Genomic DNA, 21,334 nt, shown 5'->3' on the forward strand with positions numbered 1-21,334 from the left:
CCCTACACAATCCCCCTTCCCTTCCCACGCCTTGTCTTTAACATCAATCCCTTCCCTACTAACCCCGAGTAGGCCGCGGGTAATCGGCTCCCCTCCCACTAACATTTACACACAAGATCCTCTGTAATTATTAAGCCAAATGTAATTACAAAAGCCGACTCGGTCCTAACCAGGTCCCAGTACCGAAAAGGACCTAATAAAAATAATTTTATGAAAAAAAAAAAAAAAAAAACCCTCTAAAATCTAAAAAAAAATTACGGTACGGAATATGTCTTCAGAGTCTTCACCCCCAAATTTCAGCCAATTCTGAGGCGTTCAATCTTCACCCGATGCTCGTCCGGCTTAAAGCTGACCGTATCGCGAATATAGCCATTCACCCGATTGATGATCTTGTCTCGAACACGTGCGACACATTGGCCGGAGGTTTGGGCACTTCCCAAGGGTTTCCAGCAAGGCATCATACTGGCAAATATTTATTAAATACTTTGATTTTAAGCTGGTCATTTGGTAGTTCATTAATTACATAGTAATCAATGGTAATTCGAGTTATTTAAAGTAATAAATTGGTAATTTATCTTAATTGCCAGTGATTTAACTTATTTAGCCAAGGATGTTAATCGATAAAATTATCTTCGATAATATTATCGTCGAGATGATAACAATAATCTATCATTATCGTTATTTGAATAATTCTATCTGCGATAATCTTATCGCCGATAGTGGACGATAACTCTTTTTTTAAACCTTTCTAAAATCGATTAAGAGACAGTATTTGTAAATATTTCCCGGTTTGTTCTAGAGGTCTTATCGAGGTGCTCCGATTTGGATGAAACTTTCAGCGTTTGTTTGTCTATGCATGAGATGAACTCATGCCAAATATGAGCCCTCTACGACAAAGGGAAGTGGGGTAAAACGGGCTTTGAAGTTTGAGGTCGAAAAAACATAAAAAATCTTAAAATTGCTCGCATTTCCGTAAAACTTCATCAATTCCAGCTCTCTTAGATGCATTCCAAAGGTCTTTTAAAGCACTTCAAAATGTGCCATAGACATCCAGGATTGGTTTGACTTTTTCTCTTAGCTTTTGCAAATTACTGTCAAAAATGGATTTTTTTAAAACCTTAATATCTTTTTCCAACAGCCTCCAACACCCATACTCTCATAGGTCAAAAGATAGGTAATTTCATGGACTATAAGCCTACGGTATTAACTTTTTGGCCAATCGCAGTTTTTCTCATAGTTTTTTCGATTTTTATATAACAAACATTTTACAACGTTAGTTTTTGCACTGTAGGCCGCCAAAGCGCCACTTTTTGATCTCAATTTTGTCATATTCGGAATCCTCGGACAATTTCACGTAAGTTAGAAATATTGGAGTTGTAAATTTGATTTTAAAAAATAATTAAATAAAACATTTTTGAAAAATAGTTAGATTTGGTTTATTCTGTGATCAATACGTCTAATGCTGTATCAAGTAGGCGAATATCTGTTCTACCCCTAATCCGACAAAATGTTAATTTTTTTTTATTTATTCCAAATGGCATTTTTTTCAATCAAATTTACAACTCCAATACTTCTAACTTACGTGAAATTGTCCGAGGATTCCGAATATGACAAAATTGAGACCAAAAAGTGCCGTCTTCTTGGCCTACAGGGCAAAAACTAACGTTGTAAAATTTTTGTTCTAGAAAAATCGTAAAACTATGAGAAAAACTGCGATTGGCCAAAAAGTTAATACCGTAGGCTTATAGTCCATGAAATTCCCTAACTTTTGACCTATGGGAGTATGGGTGTTGGAGGCTGTTGCCAAAAGTTATTAAGGTTTTAAAAAAATCCATTTTTAACAGTAATTTGCAAAAGCTATAAGAAAAAGTCAAACCAATCCTGGATGTCTATAGCACATTTTGAAGAGCTTCAAAATACCTTTCGAATGCATCTAAGAGAGTTGGAATTGATGAAGTTTTACGGAAATGCGAGCAATTTTAAGATTTTCATGTTTTTTGGGGTTCAAACTTCAATGCCTGTTTTACCCCACTTCCCTTTGTCGTAGAGGGCTCATATTTGGCATGAGTTCATCTCATGTATAGACAAACAAACCCTGAAAGTTTCATCCAAATCGGAGCACCTCGATACGACCTGTTTCACATCGGTGAAAAACTCGCTCTTAACTCAACCATATCATGTTAAATTTTCAATGCTTTCATATAGAATATTTTTTTGTTAATGTAGTTAGTTTCAAAGCATAAATATTATAATTGTTCACAAAATACCGTATTTTTTTCTAAAATACTCAATTATTTTATAGTTTGAAATATGGGTACTAAACAAAGCGAAATGTTGTATGTTTTTGTTCACTTTATTAAAGTATTTTTGTTAAATACTAAAATTTTGACTAAATACCGCACTTTTTTCGAAAGTTTTGAAATTTACAAAATTTGCAATATGATTATCAAACAAATTGATTTTTTTTTGTTTTTTTATTCATTAGCGATTTTTTTTCGGAAAATACTAAAAAATTTCACAAATTACCTTATTACTCAAATTTTCTAAATATGCAATATGGGTTTGGGTATGGGAAGCGAAATTTTGAATGCTTTTTCACTTTATTAGAATTTTTTTTAAATTCCAAAATTTTCCAAAATGTCGTATGTTTTGAAAATATTTAAATTTTCAAAATTAGCAATTTGGGTATCAATCTCATAGAAATTCCGTACATGCTTATACAATTTATTAAAGTTTTTTTAAATACATGAATTTTCATAAATAACCGTATTTTTTCGCATATACTCAAATTCAAAGTGAAAAATATTTTTTCAGTCCAAATTCATTTTGCATTGAATAATTAAAAAAATACGAATAATATTGCAAAAACTCTACAAAAATCTTGGTTGCATTTCCATCTAATAAGCACCCAACATTTTTTTTTTTTTTTTTAATTTATATTTATTTTGATTTTCTCTTCCATGTACATTCATTCAGTTAAAATATTATTGAGTATCCAATCACAATCGATGACTTTTCACCTCAATTTTAAATACTAGCAACTTTCATTTATTCATGAAATATTGTAGCTTTCGCTATTCAGTGATTTCAAATGTAGGAGGTCCTACATGTACAAAAGGGAAAAGGGATACCTTAAAACTAACTTATAAACTATATAAAGAGCGGATCAATGCAGCTGAAGACTGCAATGATTTTTGTCGAAATGCATCAATTATCTTATTGGACATAACATCCAAAGTGTCAACTTCGGCTAATTGATGAAGTTCACTGGTGCTGAACCAGGGAGGAAGTTTCAGAATCATTTTCAGAATTTTGTTCTGTATCCTCTGAAGTTTTTTCTTCCTGGTTAAGCAACAGCTTGTCCAGATCGGCACAGCATAAAGCATGGCAGGTCTGAAAATTTGTTTATAAATTAACAGTTTATTCTTGAGACAAAGTCTAGAATTCCTGTTTATAAGTGGATACAAACATTTAATATATTTGTTACATTTAACCTGGATACTTTCAATGTGATCCTTGTAAGTAAGGTTTTTGTCAAAAGCAAGTCCAAGATATTTCACTTGATCCTCCCACTTTAAATTTACCTCATTCATCTTTATAATGTGATGACTTTTTGGTTTAAGAAAATCAGCCCTTGGTTTGTGAGGGAAAATAATAAGTTGAGTTTTTGCAGCATTTGGAGTAATTTTCCATTCTCTCAAATAAGAATTGAAAATATCCAAGCTTTTTTGTAATCTTCTTGTGATGACACGAAGGCTTCTACCTTTGGCGGAGATGCTTGTATCATCAGCAAAAAGTGATTTCTGACATCCTGGGGGCAAATCAGGCAAGTCAGAAGTAAAAATATTGTATAAAATTGGACCCAAAATGCTTCCTTGAGGGACGCCGGCACGTACAGGTAGTTGATCAGATTTGCTGTTCTGATAACATACCTGCAGAGTACGGTCCGTCAAATAATTTTGAATAATTTTCACGATATAAATCGGAAAATTAAACCTTTTCAATTTCGCAATCAAACCTTTATGCCAAACACTGTCAAATGCCTTTTCTATATCTAGAAGAGCTGCGCCAGTAGAATAGCCCTCAGATTTGTTGCTTCGAATTAAATTTGAAACTCTCAACAACTGATGAGTAGTTGAATGCCCAAGGCGAAATCCAAACTGCTCATCAGCGAAAATTGAATTTTCATTAATGTGCGTCATCATTCTATTAAGAATTATTCTTTCGAATAATTTACTAATAGATGAAAGCAAACTAATGGGCCGATAGCTTGAGGCTTCAGCACGATTTTTATCCGGTTTCAAAATCGGAACTACTTTGGCATTTTTCCAACTACTGGGAAAATATGCCAAATCAAAACATTTGTTGCAAATTTTGACCAAGCTACTTAAAGTTGCTTCAGGTAATTTTTTAATTAAAATGTAAAAAATGCCATCCTCACCAGGGGCTTTCATATTTTTAAATTTTTTGATAATAGATTTTATTTCATTCAGATCCGTATTAAAAACATCATCTGATGAAAACTGTTGTTCAACAATATTCTGAAATTCTATTGAAATTTGATTTTCAATAGGACTCAGAACATTTAAGTTGAAATTATGAGCACTCTCAAACTGCTGAGCAAGTTTTTGAGCTTTCTCCCCATTAGTTAGTAGGATATTATCACCATCTTTTAAAGAAGGGATTGGTTTCTGAGGTTTCTTAAGAACCTTTGAAAGTTTCCAAAAAGGTTTGGAATAAGGTTTAATTTGTTCGACATCTCTTGCGAACTTTTCATTTCGCAGGAGAGTGAATCTGTGGTCAATAACCTTTTGCAAATCTTTTTGAATTCGCTTCAGTGCAGGATCACGAGAACGTTGATACTGTCTTCGGCGAACATTTTTCAGACGAATCAAAAGCTGAAGATCGTCATCAATAATGGGAGAATCAAATTTGACTTGGACTTTAGGAATAGCAATATTCCTACACCCAAAGGAAAAATATATCTCAAAATCTGCAACATTGGATTTGTTGCAGAAAATGTCACATTTTATAACATTTTCTGCAGTAAGCCCGTAGATCATTTTTGCCCGCGTGTAAACATGTCAGCGATCTGCAGTTCTCACCAACACATATAATGCTGGCCCGTCCCCGAGCAACACTCCAAAGAGAAGCATATGTTGGTGCTCTTTCACTCACTTTTCATCAAGCGTCCATGGCGTGGTGGTAGCGTGTCGGATCAATAACCAAGAAGTTGGTGGTTCAATCCTCGTTCTGCTAAGTGTTTTTTTTGTGAAATACAACCAAAAAGCCGTCGGTAATGTCGATAATTGTCGGTAACGGGCAAAAATGTCATACCCCGATATCGCAAAAAATGCATGAGGACAGTTTTCATGCAGATTCTGATATACTTTCATGCCGCCATGTATCAAAATCATGCGACTGCCAGTTGGGTGTAGCATCCAAAATTGCATTAGTTAAAGATTCCAAGGCTGAATCAATATCAGCTTTGGTTTCTAAAACAAAATCATGATTTAAATTGTTCTCAATATGATGCTGATACCTGTCCCAATTAGCTTTGTGGTAATTAAACACAGAACTATTGGGTCTGGTAACTGCTTCATGAGAAAGTGAAAAAGTTACTGGAAGGTGATCAGAATCAAAATCAGCATGAGTCACTAAAGGACCACAATACTGACTTTGATTTGTCAAAACCAAATCAATTGTTGATGGATTTCTAACAGAAGAAAAGCAAGTTGGCCCATTCGGGTATAAAACCGAATAAAGACCAGAAGTGCAATCTCTGAATAGAATTATACCATTGGAATTTACTTTTGAATTATTCCAAGATTGGTGTTTGGCATTAAAATCACCGATGATCAAAAATCGAGATCTATGCCGAGTAAGTTTATTCAAATGCATTGGAAAGGCAAATATGCAGCTGCAATCATAATTTTCCCAAAAGAAGTTTCAAGTTCAATGCCCAAACTTTCAATAACTTTTAACTTAAAGTCACGTAACGTACTATAAGTCATACTACGGTGGATAACTATTGCAACTCCACCGCCATTTCGATTCATTCTGTTATTGGTTATAACTTTATAATCTGGATCACTTTTCAAATAAGTGCCAGTTTTTAAAAATGTTTCGGTTATAACAGCAACATGCACGTAATGAACTCGTAAAAAGTTGAAAAATTCATTTTCTTTCGCTTTTAAAGAGCGAGCATTAAAATTCATAATATTGATGGAATTACTTAGATCCATGATTAAACTTCAGGGTAAGAACAACATCATTGGCAAATTTTAATCCAATCTGGATTGCTTCCATCATGGATGTAGCATTACTCATTGTTTGAATCAAACCAAACAGTGAGTTTTGCAAAAAAGTCATTTTTTCAAACGTAACATCGCCGAGATCAGAAGATCCCAAAGCGTTGCCAGCAGAAAAATTTTCAAATGAAATTTGAGGTACCTGCCCAATTTGAAAATTGGTAGAGGATTTAAAATTCGTGGATGAACCCGAACCCGAAACGACGTTGGCATAAGAAATGCCATTGCTGTTACCTAACTTTTCCACGGTAGGGGTATTGTTCGAGTGAGACAGCACGAACGTTTGATTTAAAGTTGCAGGTACAACCTGACTTTGAGAAAATTTCGGTTTGGATTTCGGCTGATGCTTAGCACGAGAATCCAAAACCTTTTTTCTGATGGGGCAATCCCAAAAATTTGATTTGTGATTTCCACCACAATTTGCACATTTAAATTGGGTGACTTCTACCACGGGACAATTGTCCTTGTCGTGAGAAGAATCCCCGCAAACCATGCATTTTGGAACCATGGCGCAATGATCAGTACCGTGACCGAATGCCTGGCAACGCCGGCACTGGGTCAGATTCTGGCCATTACCGCCATGTTTCTTAAAATGCTCCCACTTTACCCGTACATGGAACAAAAACTGAACTTTGTCCAAAAGTTTCAAATTGTTGATTTCATTTCTGTTGAAATGAATCAGATAAAATTGTGAAGTCAAACCAAAGCGAGAAATATTCCCGTTTGATTTTTTCTTCATTGGTATTACTTGGGATGGGGCAAAGCCAAGCAACACCTTAAGTTCGTTTTTGATCTCATCCACCGACAAGTCGTTGGAGAGACCTTTCAGGACCGCCTTGAATGGACGAGCATTCTTGGTCTCATACGTGTAGAAATTGTGTTTGTGGTTTTTCAAATAACCAACAAAAGTTTGGTGATCTTGTAAAGATTCCGTCAACAAGCGACATTCTCCTCTTCGACCAAGCTGGAACGAAACCTTCAAATTGCAAGTTTCCTTGCAATTCTTCAGTTGCGTTCGAAAGCTGGCCAAATCGGAGACGGAAGTCACTACAATTGGCGGAGCCTTTACTCGTTTCTCGACGGCAGAAGGCTCAGTACGAGGAGAAGGATCCTTGTCAACAGTTTCGGATAAAACACCGAAACTGTTTGCCAATGGAATTGGAGGATTGACCTCACTTTCAGAATCAGAATCAGACCTCGGGTGAGGCTGTTTTCTTTTTCTGTTTCCGTTAGCCGGTTTAGCGTTCAAACGCTTCACCGACGTAACGACCAAATCTTCAGAAGATTTGCGTTTACCTTTGTTTTGACGCATTTTGCAAGCAAAGTTCTCTTAAAAAGATGGCTTCGTTTGTAAAATACAACAAAATTTCAGGTGGGGTTAGTCTTGAAAAGACTGTTTAGAATTTGGGAAAATAACTCAGGTAGTCTTTAAAAAGACTGTGAATTTTTTTTAAATAACTCTGAGCTTAGGTAGTAAAAAATACCGCAGCTCTAGTGTCCGTTCACCACGAAGGTTCGCAAGACACTGAAGCACCCAACATTATTTCAAGTTTATGGCCAAATATTTAAAAACGAAATGAATTTAACTATCTTATATAAAAGCACAGTGTTCAAGTGATAGTTTTGAAAACTCGATTACATTAAAAATAAGTGTATTTTCATATATTTTTTAATATCATGATGGTTATAATTTCCTGAAAAAAACATGATTTTTATGAGACAAATGTTTCAATGTTGAAAATTTAACTTAGTGAAATTTAGCTACGATTTTACTACAAATGTAACCGTTTTTAAATCAATCTAGCATTTAAAAATATATTTAAACACAGTTTTTAAATAATTCCTTATATTTAAAAAATATTTCGTCGTTCAAGTCGGAAATAAGAATCGGCTAATCTGTATTTTTGCGAAAAACTGAAACAATTTCAAACAAAATTTCGAAAATCATTTCAAATTGAATAATCGACCATGACCTAACGTTTTTATTATTGTCAAAACTAAGTTTTTTTTAGAAAACTTACGACAGCAAAACAATTGTACTCATGATATGAATTCAACAACACTTTATTCATTGAAATGTTTAAACTTTGGCTTGTAATGTAAATTGATATTTCATGCAAAACAATGTAAACGGGCCAATGTCGAAGTGTAAACAAAGAGTCTATCCTGCTCACGTCAGTTGATGTTTACATTGGGAACGAGCAGGATAGACTCTTTGTTTACACTTCGCCTTCAGCCCTATTGCAATGTTTTGCTAGATTTGTATCAGTCTTATAGCAGGCAGCAGGCGTGGTCGACGCTGTCCGCTTTGCAAGCGGATGATCATGGGTTCGATTCCTATCTGCTCCAACCTGCCATCGAATGGGGAGGTAAAAAGTTGTTTGTTTTTTTTTACAAATAAGTGTCATAAACTGCTTACTGGGGTGATAAGGGACATATAAGGCGAACAGGGACCCTGAGACAATTATGCGTAGAAACGCAGAAATCGGTCGAAAAATTTCAATCGCGTTTTTCTCTGTTGCACTTTTTTGAACATGGGACAATTATGCGTAGAACGGCAGTATATGCATTCTTAGTTTTTCTTAGTTTAAATTTTCTGCTATAGAAATAAAATTCATAAAGGAAAGATAAGCCTGCAATTGTTTTGAAGCGGAAAAAAATTCCTACACTTTTAATTTTTTGACTTTGTTGATCGGACTGCTGGTTTCTGAGATATTGCCTTTAAAAGTTTTTTTTTTGCACCCAGGGCATCGGCATACGAGAGGATAAAGAGCACGGTTCGGTAGTAAACGGACGGAGAGGGTAAATCCCGTAATTACCGAGAGGGGTTCATACTCCAAAAAAGTCCATCTTTCAACAACAAAAATGTGCCGATATTGAGACTCGAACCCAAGACCTTCGGCATAGTGAACCGTGCCTTTGCCGTTTCGGCCACCATGGTTCAGTGATTAAGTGGTGGTCATTTGTCCATAAAGCCACTCAATAGGATGAACTGTTGTAATGAACGAATGAACACAATTTGTTGTTGTTGTAGGCGCGAGAGGTCTATACTCTTGCAAAATAGGCCTTTTTTCTCGTTTCTTTTCGAGACGACCATCCGCTCGGTCTTTAACTTTGGGTGTAGAATCGAGTGAAGCAGTCCATTTTTTATGATTTTTTCTTTTATGACTGAGGTGTAAAAACCTGCATATATCTACAACTTCTCACCGTATTCCACTCTTTCGCTCTTTTTCCAGAAAACAAACTGATCTGCGACTGCCGGCTCGCGTGGCTGTTCGACCTGGCCAACACCACGAAGAACGACAACCTGCGGCACACCCTGCGCCAGCTCGAGTGTCTGTACGAGCTGAAGGCCGACAACCGCGGTGCCGGCCCCATCCCGATCTCCGTCCAGCACCAGCTGAGCGATCTATCGCGGCCGCACGACATCCTCGGGTACGACGACAGCACCGATTACGGCGGCTTGGACCATCTGGACCACGGACAGCCGCAGCACGGCGTTGGGTACGGAGTGCAGCCGGTTCACCGGCCGGACCCGTACGCTCCGAAGGCTCCGCTGAATGCTGCCGGCCAGCAGGTCTTTACGCTGATGAAGTTACGCAAGCAAGACCTGCTGCCGTGCACCAAGGAGCTGGACGAACCGACCGAGTTGCCCCTGTCGCGGGAATCCATCGGCATCGACATGGGCTGGCGATCGTCGGTCGGCGGGGTCACGTCCAGTTCCGCGGGACGACTCCGGAGTTGGGGGTCACAAGGGCTAGTAGTCGTGCTGCTAGTGGTGACGGTTTCTGCGCTAGTTAAGTGTTAGCTTAAAGCTTAAGTAAGTGGTGGTAATCACAGTGGGATTACAAAACCCCGAGAAATACTAGTAGATTGGTGAGCGAGGAGAGCAGTAAAGTGAGGTAGATAAACTTTTTTAAACAATTAAAAACCCCCACTGAAACCCGTCAGAACTTTAAGCAAATTGCATCCAAACTTTCCCCATGATGAATTGCTGACATTGTTGTGTGTTGATGGTAGGTCTGATTGAAATTTGCATATTTTGCATCGAAAGAATTCCAATAGGGCAAATATCTACATTTGAAAGTACTTTTTAAACTATTTTTTAAAGATTTGAGTGTTTAATTTGATAATAAATACCTGGTAATTTTCAATTTGCATAACTTCATCATAAACACACTTAATTATCGCTGGAAAATTGCTATCCTGCAACTTGCTACATCTATTCCCTTTTTCCTCTCAGAAGTAGCCATTGTGCAAGCAAAAAAGAGTTTTCCGTAAAACCAATCAATTCTTTTGCTCGAACAGCAACAGTTAGTCGAGTCACCACCTTTCCCTCTCCTCTTCACTTCACACACCTGTAAACGGTTCAGTCATTTGGTAAATTGGTACCAAATTGAAGCATTTGCATTTCCCAGCAAGCACCTTTGCTATCGTTCCCTGGCACAGTTATTCAGGGAATCGAGGGAATCGGTACGATCATTCATTGAAGTTTGCTCTTTCTTTTTGCTTCGGTTTGGTTGATTGATTGCAGCCCTGATTGTTTCTCTCAGTGAAGGTGTGGTTCTGGGGTTTGCATTGATTTGCGCTGCAGGTTGAGCATTTGCAATGAATTTGAGGGGATTGACATTTATTTGTTCTGATTGCTGAAGTGAATAACAGTGAGGCTAATTATTATTGTTCCAATATTTTCAACACAATACAGAATGGTTTTTTTCAAGTGAAAATTGCCAATTTATACAGAAGCTTTATTTCAAGCTTCAAAATTTTATCACTTTCAGAAAAAAAAACAATCGATGCAAAATCAATGAAAGTCTAATAAAAATTAACCCCGCACCACAATCACCCCCCGGAGGCCAGCCACCCAGTTTCGACCATGAATATAAATAAAATATTAGCCTATTAATGGGTCTTCTTCTTTGAGCGAGATAGCGGGAAAAAGTGCGAGCATCAAATTTTATTCACCCTCGAGCGAGCACCTAACCTTTCAAGTCTGGCAACACTGCCGGTAAACCAGTCTGGTTTACAAGAAACTGTACAAGAGTGCTGCTGAATAAATTTTTTAAATATATTTTTTTCACATTTTTAAAAATTGGAAACATTTGGTTTTCTAGGGTTTAAACCTCCCTTGCATTTTTGAACATTCGATAAAAGACTTGTTTTCAATAGTTTGCAGCCTGAAATGGTGATGGATTGAAAATTTGAAGGCGGAAATTTTTGGGAAATTTTAATGTTCTTTTCGAATCTGCAATAACCCAGAAGAGTATTTTTCCATTTATAACATTTTTATTTTCATTTTGAAATTTCGTGTTTTTTATTTGTTACTTTGCAGTGTTATTTTTTAGAGTGTAACATTGTTCTACAATGTTGACACTTTAAAAAAAATTGATATAAAAACTTAGTGTGTTTGCTTGTAACCATCATGAGTTATAGTGAAAAAACGAAAAAAACTTTTTGGTAAAAGTTGGCCGTGGTCATGGCCGTTCAAGGTAACTCGCGATAACCAAAAACGACGAAACAAAGAAAACCAAAAAAGTAACGTTATCACAACTTTTCTCCTTAAAATCACGATAACTCGTGATGTTTGCAAACAAATTACTTATGTTTCAACATCAAAGTTTTTCTTATTGTCTCAGTAGATCATTGTTACACTCTCAAAAGTAGAAACGCAAAGTCAACAAAAAACTCAAAATTTTAAAATGGAAAGTATTGTTTTAAATGAAAATGACATGTGAGCAATTCTATACGAAATCAGCCGATTTCGATTATTTTTATTTTTTTGATTTTTGCCTTTCTTACAAAAGAAAGGTTTAAGGTTTGCTTTTGGAAAAACGCTTTTCTCAGAAATCTTAAAAAAATTCCTGCACGGCGAGGATTCGTCCCAGAAAAAAATCCTATTACTAAATTGAAGGTTTAGATGCGCTCTTTCGATTGAATTTTGGCCCGAAACCCGGTACTCAAAGTCTGATTTTTGATAGCTCTTTTTCTGAAATACATGAGCGATGTCTGTATCCGCTCTTAAAAATTTGTGTCTTCCATTATTGGAAAACCGCTCGTAAAACCCACAATTTTTATAAGTCAGATCTGTAGCCGTGGGGTCGGAGACGAACATTTTATTTTTCGATTCACAATTTTCGACCAGTAAATGTGGTCAAAGCCATTTTAAGAGGTATTTTTTGGACTATTTTACAGATAACACTATCAAATTAAAAGAATTCAGTTTCAAACAAAAAGCCATTCGAAAACATGCGCCATAAACTGCTTGGGCCCAAAATTTGAAGCTTTTCCAAAATGTATTTCCAGAGATATAGCCATTTTAGTGTTTTTCGTCTTATTTTTACCCTATTTTTTCCTATAAATTTTTGGTTTTATACAAAATCATATACTAAACATCAAATTCGAAGTCCCGGCTCTTTCTCGCTCGAAAGATCGACAAGTCGTCAAGGCGAAGCATAAACGTTAGCACATTTACGCTTGCGCGTTTTACGCTGCGCGTGAAAGTGTGCTTTCTGCCTTCTCATAATAGATCGACAAAGTGCAATATCGATGTATATTTTTTTCAAGTTAATCATAGACTAACACTAAAGACTGAGTACCCTTTACTTTTTCTAATAAAGTCAATCCAATAAGTTTTTCTTAATTAAATATAATTATCTTGCGGCCAAGAATGTACCTCTGAAATAAAGAAATGGCATTCGAGGTTCAGTCTTAAAAGATTCGAAACTTTAGGTCAAATTCTCACTGGGTGGTATCATTAGGTTTCTGAAAAATTAATTGCACCAATATATGTTTCGGAGTTTCATCATTTTGTAAGAAAGGCTCTATTTCACCTCTGGTGATATTAAATCGGGTTTTTTTAATGTTCGTTCATTAGAAGAAAAAAAAATTAACAGATAAGATTTTTTTTAAATAAACTAAAAAACAGAATGGAAAAGAAAACAAAAAGACAAAAAATAAGAAAAGAAATGAAATGAAAAAAAGGAAAAAAGGAAAAGAAAAATTTAAACCATAACAAAGAAACAAGGAAAAACAGAAATTTTACACAAATCGTCAGCTGTGTGCTATCTTGTGACATAGACCATTTTGGTCGAAAATGAGTTAATGATGACGTTTTGCTATACTTAACAAACACTACAAGATGCTACAACCCGATTTTAAAAACTCGCTTCCAAAAAAAAAATAGAAAATAAAAATTAATTATTCTTTGCTTAAAGTTGCTTGTTATTAAAAAAAAACAAATGGATTTACCATGTTTAAAAATTGTTTTAATTTCCGATATCAATATTTAATTGAATATTTCAAAACTTTTAATATAAATTCAATGCTTCCTTTCGAAACAGTATCTAGGACTGTTGTTTGCTCGAAAGGCACAAATCTCCTTATGTTCAGTTGAGAGGATAATAAAAAAGAACGCCCAGGATGTTTTGTGAGCTCCAACGATCGTGTGAGGGCGTAAGCGCAAATAAGGAAGAGCTCCGAGGGATAATTCCAAAACCGTTCTGGCTCATGAAAGAAAACAGTACGAGCATGTTACACAAGAAGGTGGAATGTTTGGAGACTTTGAGGGTAAAATGGCGAAAAGGGGAAGTTGAGATTTGAGAAATATTACAATATCAAAATGTTAAGCTAGACTAGAGAACAAAAAGTCATTTCAAGATTCAACATGTGTGACCCATTTGACCCCAAAGAGCCCCTCCTAAGGAAAACCATCTCAGCTTGAGACGGGGCCAATGATACACTCTGTACTGTTATCCAATGTGTCTTATTAAGGTTCACAGAGCCGGTATAGTAACAATGCCGTATGCGAACAAGTTTACTGCTCCACCATATACAGAATGGTGAATTAATATTTCATTAACGAGTGGGAGGTTGTCTTTTGAAGGCACTGTTGTTTGAGGATAATCCTGCTTTAATATTCTTTAGTTAAGGTTTGTTCAAATATTACGTCCAGCGATTTTCGGGATTTCAGACCCCCCACCCACCTCTCTGTCACGCACTTTTCCTAAACCTTTAACATGGGCTGTCACAAAACTCCCCCTATTCCTGGATGTAGTTTTTGAACGAACCCTTAGCAAAAACAACATATTTTTTAAACTCTAAAAAACTCAAATTGATTTTTGGGTTTCACAATATAATAAAATAAAGTTTTCTACAATTCGTCGCCGTCGTGCTAACTTGTCGTACGTGCATTTTGGGCCAAATTGAGTTAAGAACGCCATTTTGTGCAGCTCACAATGCCTCATCTTTTGACCTTCACAGATTCCCAAAATTCGATTTCAATCCTGAGATATTCTATAAAAACCAAAAAAGCTCCGCGGATTTTCGACACTTTTCATATGAAAGAAGTTTCAATCTTGTCGTGCTATCTTGTCACTCCCTGAAAATTTAGGTAAGTGCGACAATTGGCCAAAGGGATTTCAGGTCAGGATGCGTTTGACGCACGTACAAGTGAGACTACCGTAAACATTTGTAATTATAACTCGGGACTCCGGCAACCAAATACAACCAAACTTCGGGGCAATGCACAGAATGGTCAACCAAACAAAACGTGTTTTTTATTGTTTACATTGCGTGCTCTCGTTTTTGTTTATTCAAGGTCAAACATTAAAACGCGTTTTTCTCGGAACTGCGAAATGGCGGGTGCGACATGATATCACGACAGCGTCGAATTGCTTTCAAAACGACGCACAAGAATGCAAAAATGAAAATTTTATCAACCGATCAAGCAGTCAATTAATTGATCAACCTTATTGTTTTTCTCAAAAAACTTTTCCTCGCAAACACAGCTTGCATCGTCATTTATTCAAGCAGACCAAGCTTATCTGACTACCCGGGGCAAAATTTCACTGAAAAAAAAGATCGGATGAAACCAGCAGTAGCAGCTGGATTATAAGAAATTAAAACGCGAAAACCCCAAAAAAATAGACCAATAAAGTGGGACACTTTACTGCGTTTCCGATTCGGGTTCCACCACAAATTGTGCTGCGGTTGGTCGATTGTGGACTTCAAGTACTGACGCGAATTCAAGCGGCGTCCTCTTGAAGGAAATTGTGCAAAAGTGCGGAGCATACTCACGAGAGAGAGAGGCTTACTCGACGACAAGTGGTGAAATGTGAAATTGGACAGTTCTAGGGTGTTTTTTTATATTTTGAGTTGCTGAAGCAAATTTAAATCAATTCAATTTTTTTTTGGGATTTTTAAAGCTATTTCACATTGGATTAATATTTTTTTTTTTTATTTTTTTTTAAAAATAACTGAAAACAAAAAGATGCTCTTAAAAAATCAGGTCTTGGCGATCTCTTTGTCAAAATTTCTACTTGAACCTGAATGTTTTAATGATTGAATTGCATCCACACTTAAATCTAGGATTTTGGAGAAATTGCTATTAATTTTAAAATGGCATTTATTTCTGCGAACATTGAACTAATGCTGATATTTTATTAAGAGAAAATATTCTGTTAAATCTTTTCTACATTCTGATTTGATCGATAAAGTTTATAAACGCTGAAGTAATTATTTTTTCCTAAATCTCTAAGCTATTCAGTAGATTTTTGATTAAAATTTACAAGTTAAGCAATTTGAAATGCTCAAATTTGTATTCGAACAAAACTATAATGTACGATGAATACAATTAAAAGTTTCTTCATTTTGTTTTAAAAATTCATATACTATTGAAATTAAAAGAAACAGCAGGAAACTGAAAATATTAGCTTTAAAACTATTAAGTGGTGTTCAAAGATTGACATCAATGCTATTGAGAGTCTTTCAATATAATATATATTGATATACATTATAATGATGAAATATTTCGATTCAGCTCTGAAAATAGCTCCTCATTTGCATGCCGTTTTTATCCTAAAGTACTTGAAAAGTACTTTTTTATTGTCGTTGAAATATTTGAAATTGTATTTTCAATTCTCAAAAACAAATTTTACACTACAATTCGTTACAAATTCAATAAATTATATTTATAACAAGTTAATTTTTAAACTTGGACCATTTTGGAACGATTCTTTCAAAAGACAGGAGTTTTAATAAAGAACCGTGCAAGCAAATTTTTAATTCTTATGACATCTATATTGCGAGTTATAGAAATTATTTTGTGAAAATTTTAGTATTTCATTCAAAAATCTCTAAGACAGTGAAGATGCATGCAAAATTTTGAATTTTTTTATACCCATATGGCGAATTATAAAAATTTGAGTATTTTCGAGAATGTTGTGGTTTTTATGATGTGGTTTTTTTTTAGTATTTATACTTTGGGACCATCCATGAACCACGTGGACACTTTTTTGAGAACCTGTAACTATATTTTTTAAGAGGAAGCTTGAAAATTCAAAAAAAATTGGTTGGATTTAGTCAATTTTAGAAATATATTAAATATGAGTTATCGTATGTTATTGCCAATATAATTATCGGCGATTACGATAAAGATAACGATAACTTATCGTTATCGTCACGCCGACAACATATCGCTATACAACTTACGAGCTTAGTGCTGCCACCTATTGGAAATTTGAAGAATCATTTCAAAAACAACTGCGATAAATGAGCCATCAGCTGGAACTTTTGCAATTTTAATACTTTTTTGTATTCGAAAAAAAACAAAAAATGTTTTCGAAGAACTTTTTAAGGACTTCCTTAAACATTCGACAAAAAAACGAAAAGTTGTAAAATAAATGTTTGTTTTGCATTTTTCAACTTTGTTGCTACAGCCATTGATCTTGAGATATTCAGGACCGCGATAGGATGAAAATCCCTTCAAAACTTCTTTAGGAGCTTGGAAGAGTTCTTGAAGGGAGTTTTAACCTGCCGTGTTCCAATCTGCTATGCTGTAGCAATCCTGGCGAGCTCTTGTAGAATTCCAGAATCTTTTCGTTACTTGGGAAATTTGCGAGTTTGGAGAACTATCAAACACGAACGAGTGCGAGTTTGTTTGTTTGTCATAGTCTTATACCTCCTTCAGTGTTGCCAAACGAGCCCTCATTTTATCATCATTAAAAAGTGATTCACTTGAGAAACTTTCTGATCTCTTTGAAAAACATATTTCAATACATTTTGTAGTTTATAGATCTGTCATCTTTCAATCGCTAATAACACGTCAGGGTTAACTCGGTTCGTTTTGCGGTCTTCGACAAAGTTGTTTGTTGACAGTGATCCAACACATTGGTAGAATTTTGAAATTCTTGCTTTCCCCATACATTTTGCGAATTTCCCCATGCAAACTTTAACGGACAATAGCGACATTAAACCTTTACTGAATTGGGTTGAAAATTAGCACAGTTATTTATGTTTACCTGAAGAATGAAGCCAGGGGGTATCTTTTAAGATTTTCACAAATTTTCAATTTTTCTTGTCAACCTATTGCAAAGTAATTTCATTTTAAGTCTTTTTAGTTATGCTGTAGAGTAAGAATTTCAAAGCTTCATTTCCAAGATAAAAAATAACTCCGACTTGATTCACATTACCACCGACAACGATTAAAACCATTCCTCACGTTACTCCAACGATGTGACAACGTGCCAAACTCTTTCTAATTTGCTCCTACTTTCAACGTGCTCATTAAGATTAAAACTTTCATCGACACTAACATCCACTTCCGACATCGGATAATCGCCGACAACCCAGTAGTAGTACCAATTAGTCCACTCGGCAAGGTTCCTCCATCCAATTCCACACCGTGGGAAAAACTCTTGATTTTCCACCCCACAAAGCCTTCTGGGTTTCAGCTTTTCCGAGCACTTCTCAACCACCACGTCGCGGAAACAAACGGACAGACACGGTTGTAATCGCGAAAATTGAGCGTAATTAAATTAAGAGACTCGCTCACCGCACCGCAGAAGCTGGATTGGGAAAAGTTTCGATCGGCTTGTGGCTTGGGTGGCGTTGCGAAGTCTTCCGGGAAAAATTATGCTCATAACGAGATTATCGGTTTTTAATGGTTACCACTTTTGATTGACGGAATGCCAAGGAAAAAAATTACCAATCAGCACACAACTTTGGCTTCACCTGACCTTAAAATTCCCATTTTTCCCTCGAAGGTAAATAAATTCCTCTGTAAATAGTGTATAAATGTGAACCTAGATGTATAAAACAATGATTCTTGAAGAAGCAAAACAACCTTAGAGAAAAAGATGATTATGATAAAACACTAAACAGAAAAAGACAAAAAATTAAGGAGAAAAGATAAAGCTCCCCGTAATCCTCCCCAATGTTGCCTCCGATATGTAGGGAAAAATCGAGCTAAAATGTAAAGCCATAACACAAAAAACAAGATATCCAAGCTGTACTTCAAAACGTGACAGCTGAAAGCAAAAATAAAACGAAAGAAAAACAGGATTTATACAAGTTGTATTAATTTCCCAATCCCCACGCACATCACAAGATAAAACAAACACATTCACAGACAGCAAGTCCCATGAATCACACCGTTACTGTACCGCCCTGGAATTTTGAACTGATTAAGATAAACAAATGGTGGAGCGCAAAGAAAAAAAAGTAAGATAAAACTGTCATTTTTCACTCTATACATATAAAGCAACAGTCACAACACAAAAACAAAAACAAACCAAAAAATGGAAGAAGAAAAAAAAACGTACATAGCAAAGTAAGGCAAACTAAAGTGTAAAACATTGGCGAAGAAAAAACAAAAAAAAAGTTGAAAATACGTGCTTATTTTTAGAGTGTAAGAAGCTGCGTGAAATCACACAAAAAGAAGTTGAAAAGCGGGCGAGTAAAATGACGAGAAAAATGTCGAAGTTGAGTGGAAAACTGCAAACAAAACAAGAAAATTACTAATTGGGAAAAGCGAGTACTATTAAAAGACGAAGCGAAAGGATGAAGAGGGAAAAAAACAAAACAGTGTGTAAGTTAAGACGCAAAATGGAGAAAAAAAAATTAAACCCGAAACCGTGGAAAACTTCTCAAAACTTTAAATGATGTCCTTATTGTTTCGGGTAGAAATGAAATCGTAAATAAAGGAATCTTATTAAAAAATAAAGTTTTGTCGGGGTTGTTTTTCTTGTGCCGTAATTGAAATATCACAGGCATTTTTTTTCCTCGGAGCATGGAAAGCTTCGGAGCATTGTAAGCTTGTTACGGTAAGTTTATTTCTGGAGGGACAACTAACTGATTATGAAAAAAACACACAAACAGAAAATGACAAAAACTCAAAGGGAACACAAAAACTCAAAGGGAACACATATACATCACAATGAAATGAAATAAACACTTTTGTGGGTCAGTCATTCAAAAACTATATTTCCATAAAATTAAGTGAAGGATTTCAGCAACTTATTTTTGAGATTTCCCTGACCAGAGTTCAAATTTAAATTTTAACGGATTTGCATGTGTTAAGTTTCAATTCAATGCTATTTGACCGTTTTTGATCTTGCAAATGATCGTATGGACAAGAACATCTTTTGTATAGAAATGTTCATTTTCGTTAGTTTTACAAATTATCAATTTGAAATAAGTTCTGGAGCAATTCTCTGGGAATTTTGACAGCTTTTTTTTTACTTTGATGAAACTTTGTGTGTACTTTTTCTATTACCAAAAAATGCCAAAGAAGTCATTTGGCATAATAAGTTCGTCCATAGAAGTTTTCATAAAATTTTCGGAGCTGTCCATACACACAGGCTACTAAAATATTTATAAAAAAATATCTTGTACATGGATGGATATTATTATTTTAATTCGACTTTTCAAACACATTCTCAGTAAAAAAAAAATCATGGAAACATCGAAAACATAGCTATTACTTTATTTTTACATGCAAAATTTTATTTTGCAATCGGAGAGTACCTTAACAAAAAATGTGATATGTTGAGTTATTTAAAATATAAAAATGTTTTTTTTTGCTTGTCGACAGCGTGGCTTTCTAAACTGTCAAAGTCATCATCAAGCTTGAAGATATTTTTTGCGGTTCCGTTGCGTTATCACTTCCTTCTCCTGTCCTTATCGAACAATCAATTGTCATCTTCATGGTGCAGCCATGTTGCATAAATTGCAATATTAATGAGATTAGAAATTAGATTGTAACAAAAAATAATTTTTGGCGGGCATTCAAGGGTTTGTTCCGGTGGGCATACTAAGCCCAAATCCAAAATATGAGCTTGATTGGACGTAACAGGAGCTGGCGCTCCACCCTTAAATTTTAAATCGGATTTAACCCGTAATTTTTTTTTCAAAAATATCGCTTTTTGAGGTATTTTGGCCACTGAAGCGTTTAGATGCGCAAGGATCTGGCCTACACGCCAGTGATGTTGAAAATAAACGCTTCAGTGGCCAATATGCCTCAAAAGTGACATTTTTGATTTTTATTTAAATTCAAATGCAAAGCGCCAGCTCCTGTTACGTCCAATCAAGCTCATATTTTGGATTTGGGCTCAATACGCCCACCGGAACAAACCCTTGAATGCCCGCCTAAAAGTCATTTTTGTTACATCCTATTAGAAATTTTGTTTCAAAGATATTGGGGATTGTACAAATGCATAGAGATCCAGATCGCAAAATTTAGTGGAAAATGAACTATTTTTTGGAGCTGGTATGATAATTATGATAATTAAAAAAACCCAAAAGATGACCAATAATCGATATTTTGACACTTTAGCCCAATTCTGAGGGCAGATTAAAAATCAAAGGGCAAAATTACATGGAAAAACATGTAATTTCATATATATTTTTTTTAAGATTGTCCCATGCACCTTTCCATTGAAAATTAAACAAATTAAAATGAAGATATATCATGTTCAAAGAAAAACACCTCTGAAATGAAAAATAAAACGTTACTTTAAACCACCTTACTGCCCATAATTGAAAATACGGCTATTATGCCAAATCAAGTATTCCGAGAAAAACGCGTTTTAGTGTTTGTCACAAAATCTCCGTCAAGGCAATTTCCCATAAGAGTGGCATATTAGCCGTTTGGTTTTTCGCATCGGCAGCCAAGTCTATACACTATTTCAGTGAAATTCAAGTTCCAGAAGATGCGTTGGAACATCCTCTACCACCTGGTGCTAATA

The 21,334-nt window shown here is 35.5% G+C and overlaps 1 protein-coding gene across 1 annotated transcript in view; it reads left to right on the plus strand.

Annotated features, from left to right (window-relative positions):
* LOC120432174 (connectin-like) overlaps positions 1-19,187 on the plus strand; it is a 360,132-nt gene extending 340,945 nt beyond the window's left edge. Inside the window, exon 4 of the mRNA XM_039597312.2 lies at positions 9,548-19,187. Coding sequence (XP_039453246.1) covers positions 9,548-10,119 — 572 coding nt within the window. The 3' untranslated portion in view covers positions 10,120-19,187. The remainder of the gene's footprint in view (positions 1-9,547) is intronic.
* The last annotated feature ends 2,147 nt before the right edge of the window (positions 19,188-21,334 follow it).

Source organism: Culex pipiens, chromosome 3 (genome assembly GCF_016801865.2).
Source record: "Culex pipiens pallens isolate TS chromosome 3, TS_CPP_V2, whole genome shotgun sequence".
NCBI classification, from domain to species: domain Eukaryota; kingdom Metazoa; phylum Arthropoda; class Insecta; order Diptera; family Culicidae; genus Culex; species Culex pipiens.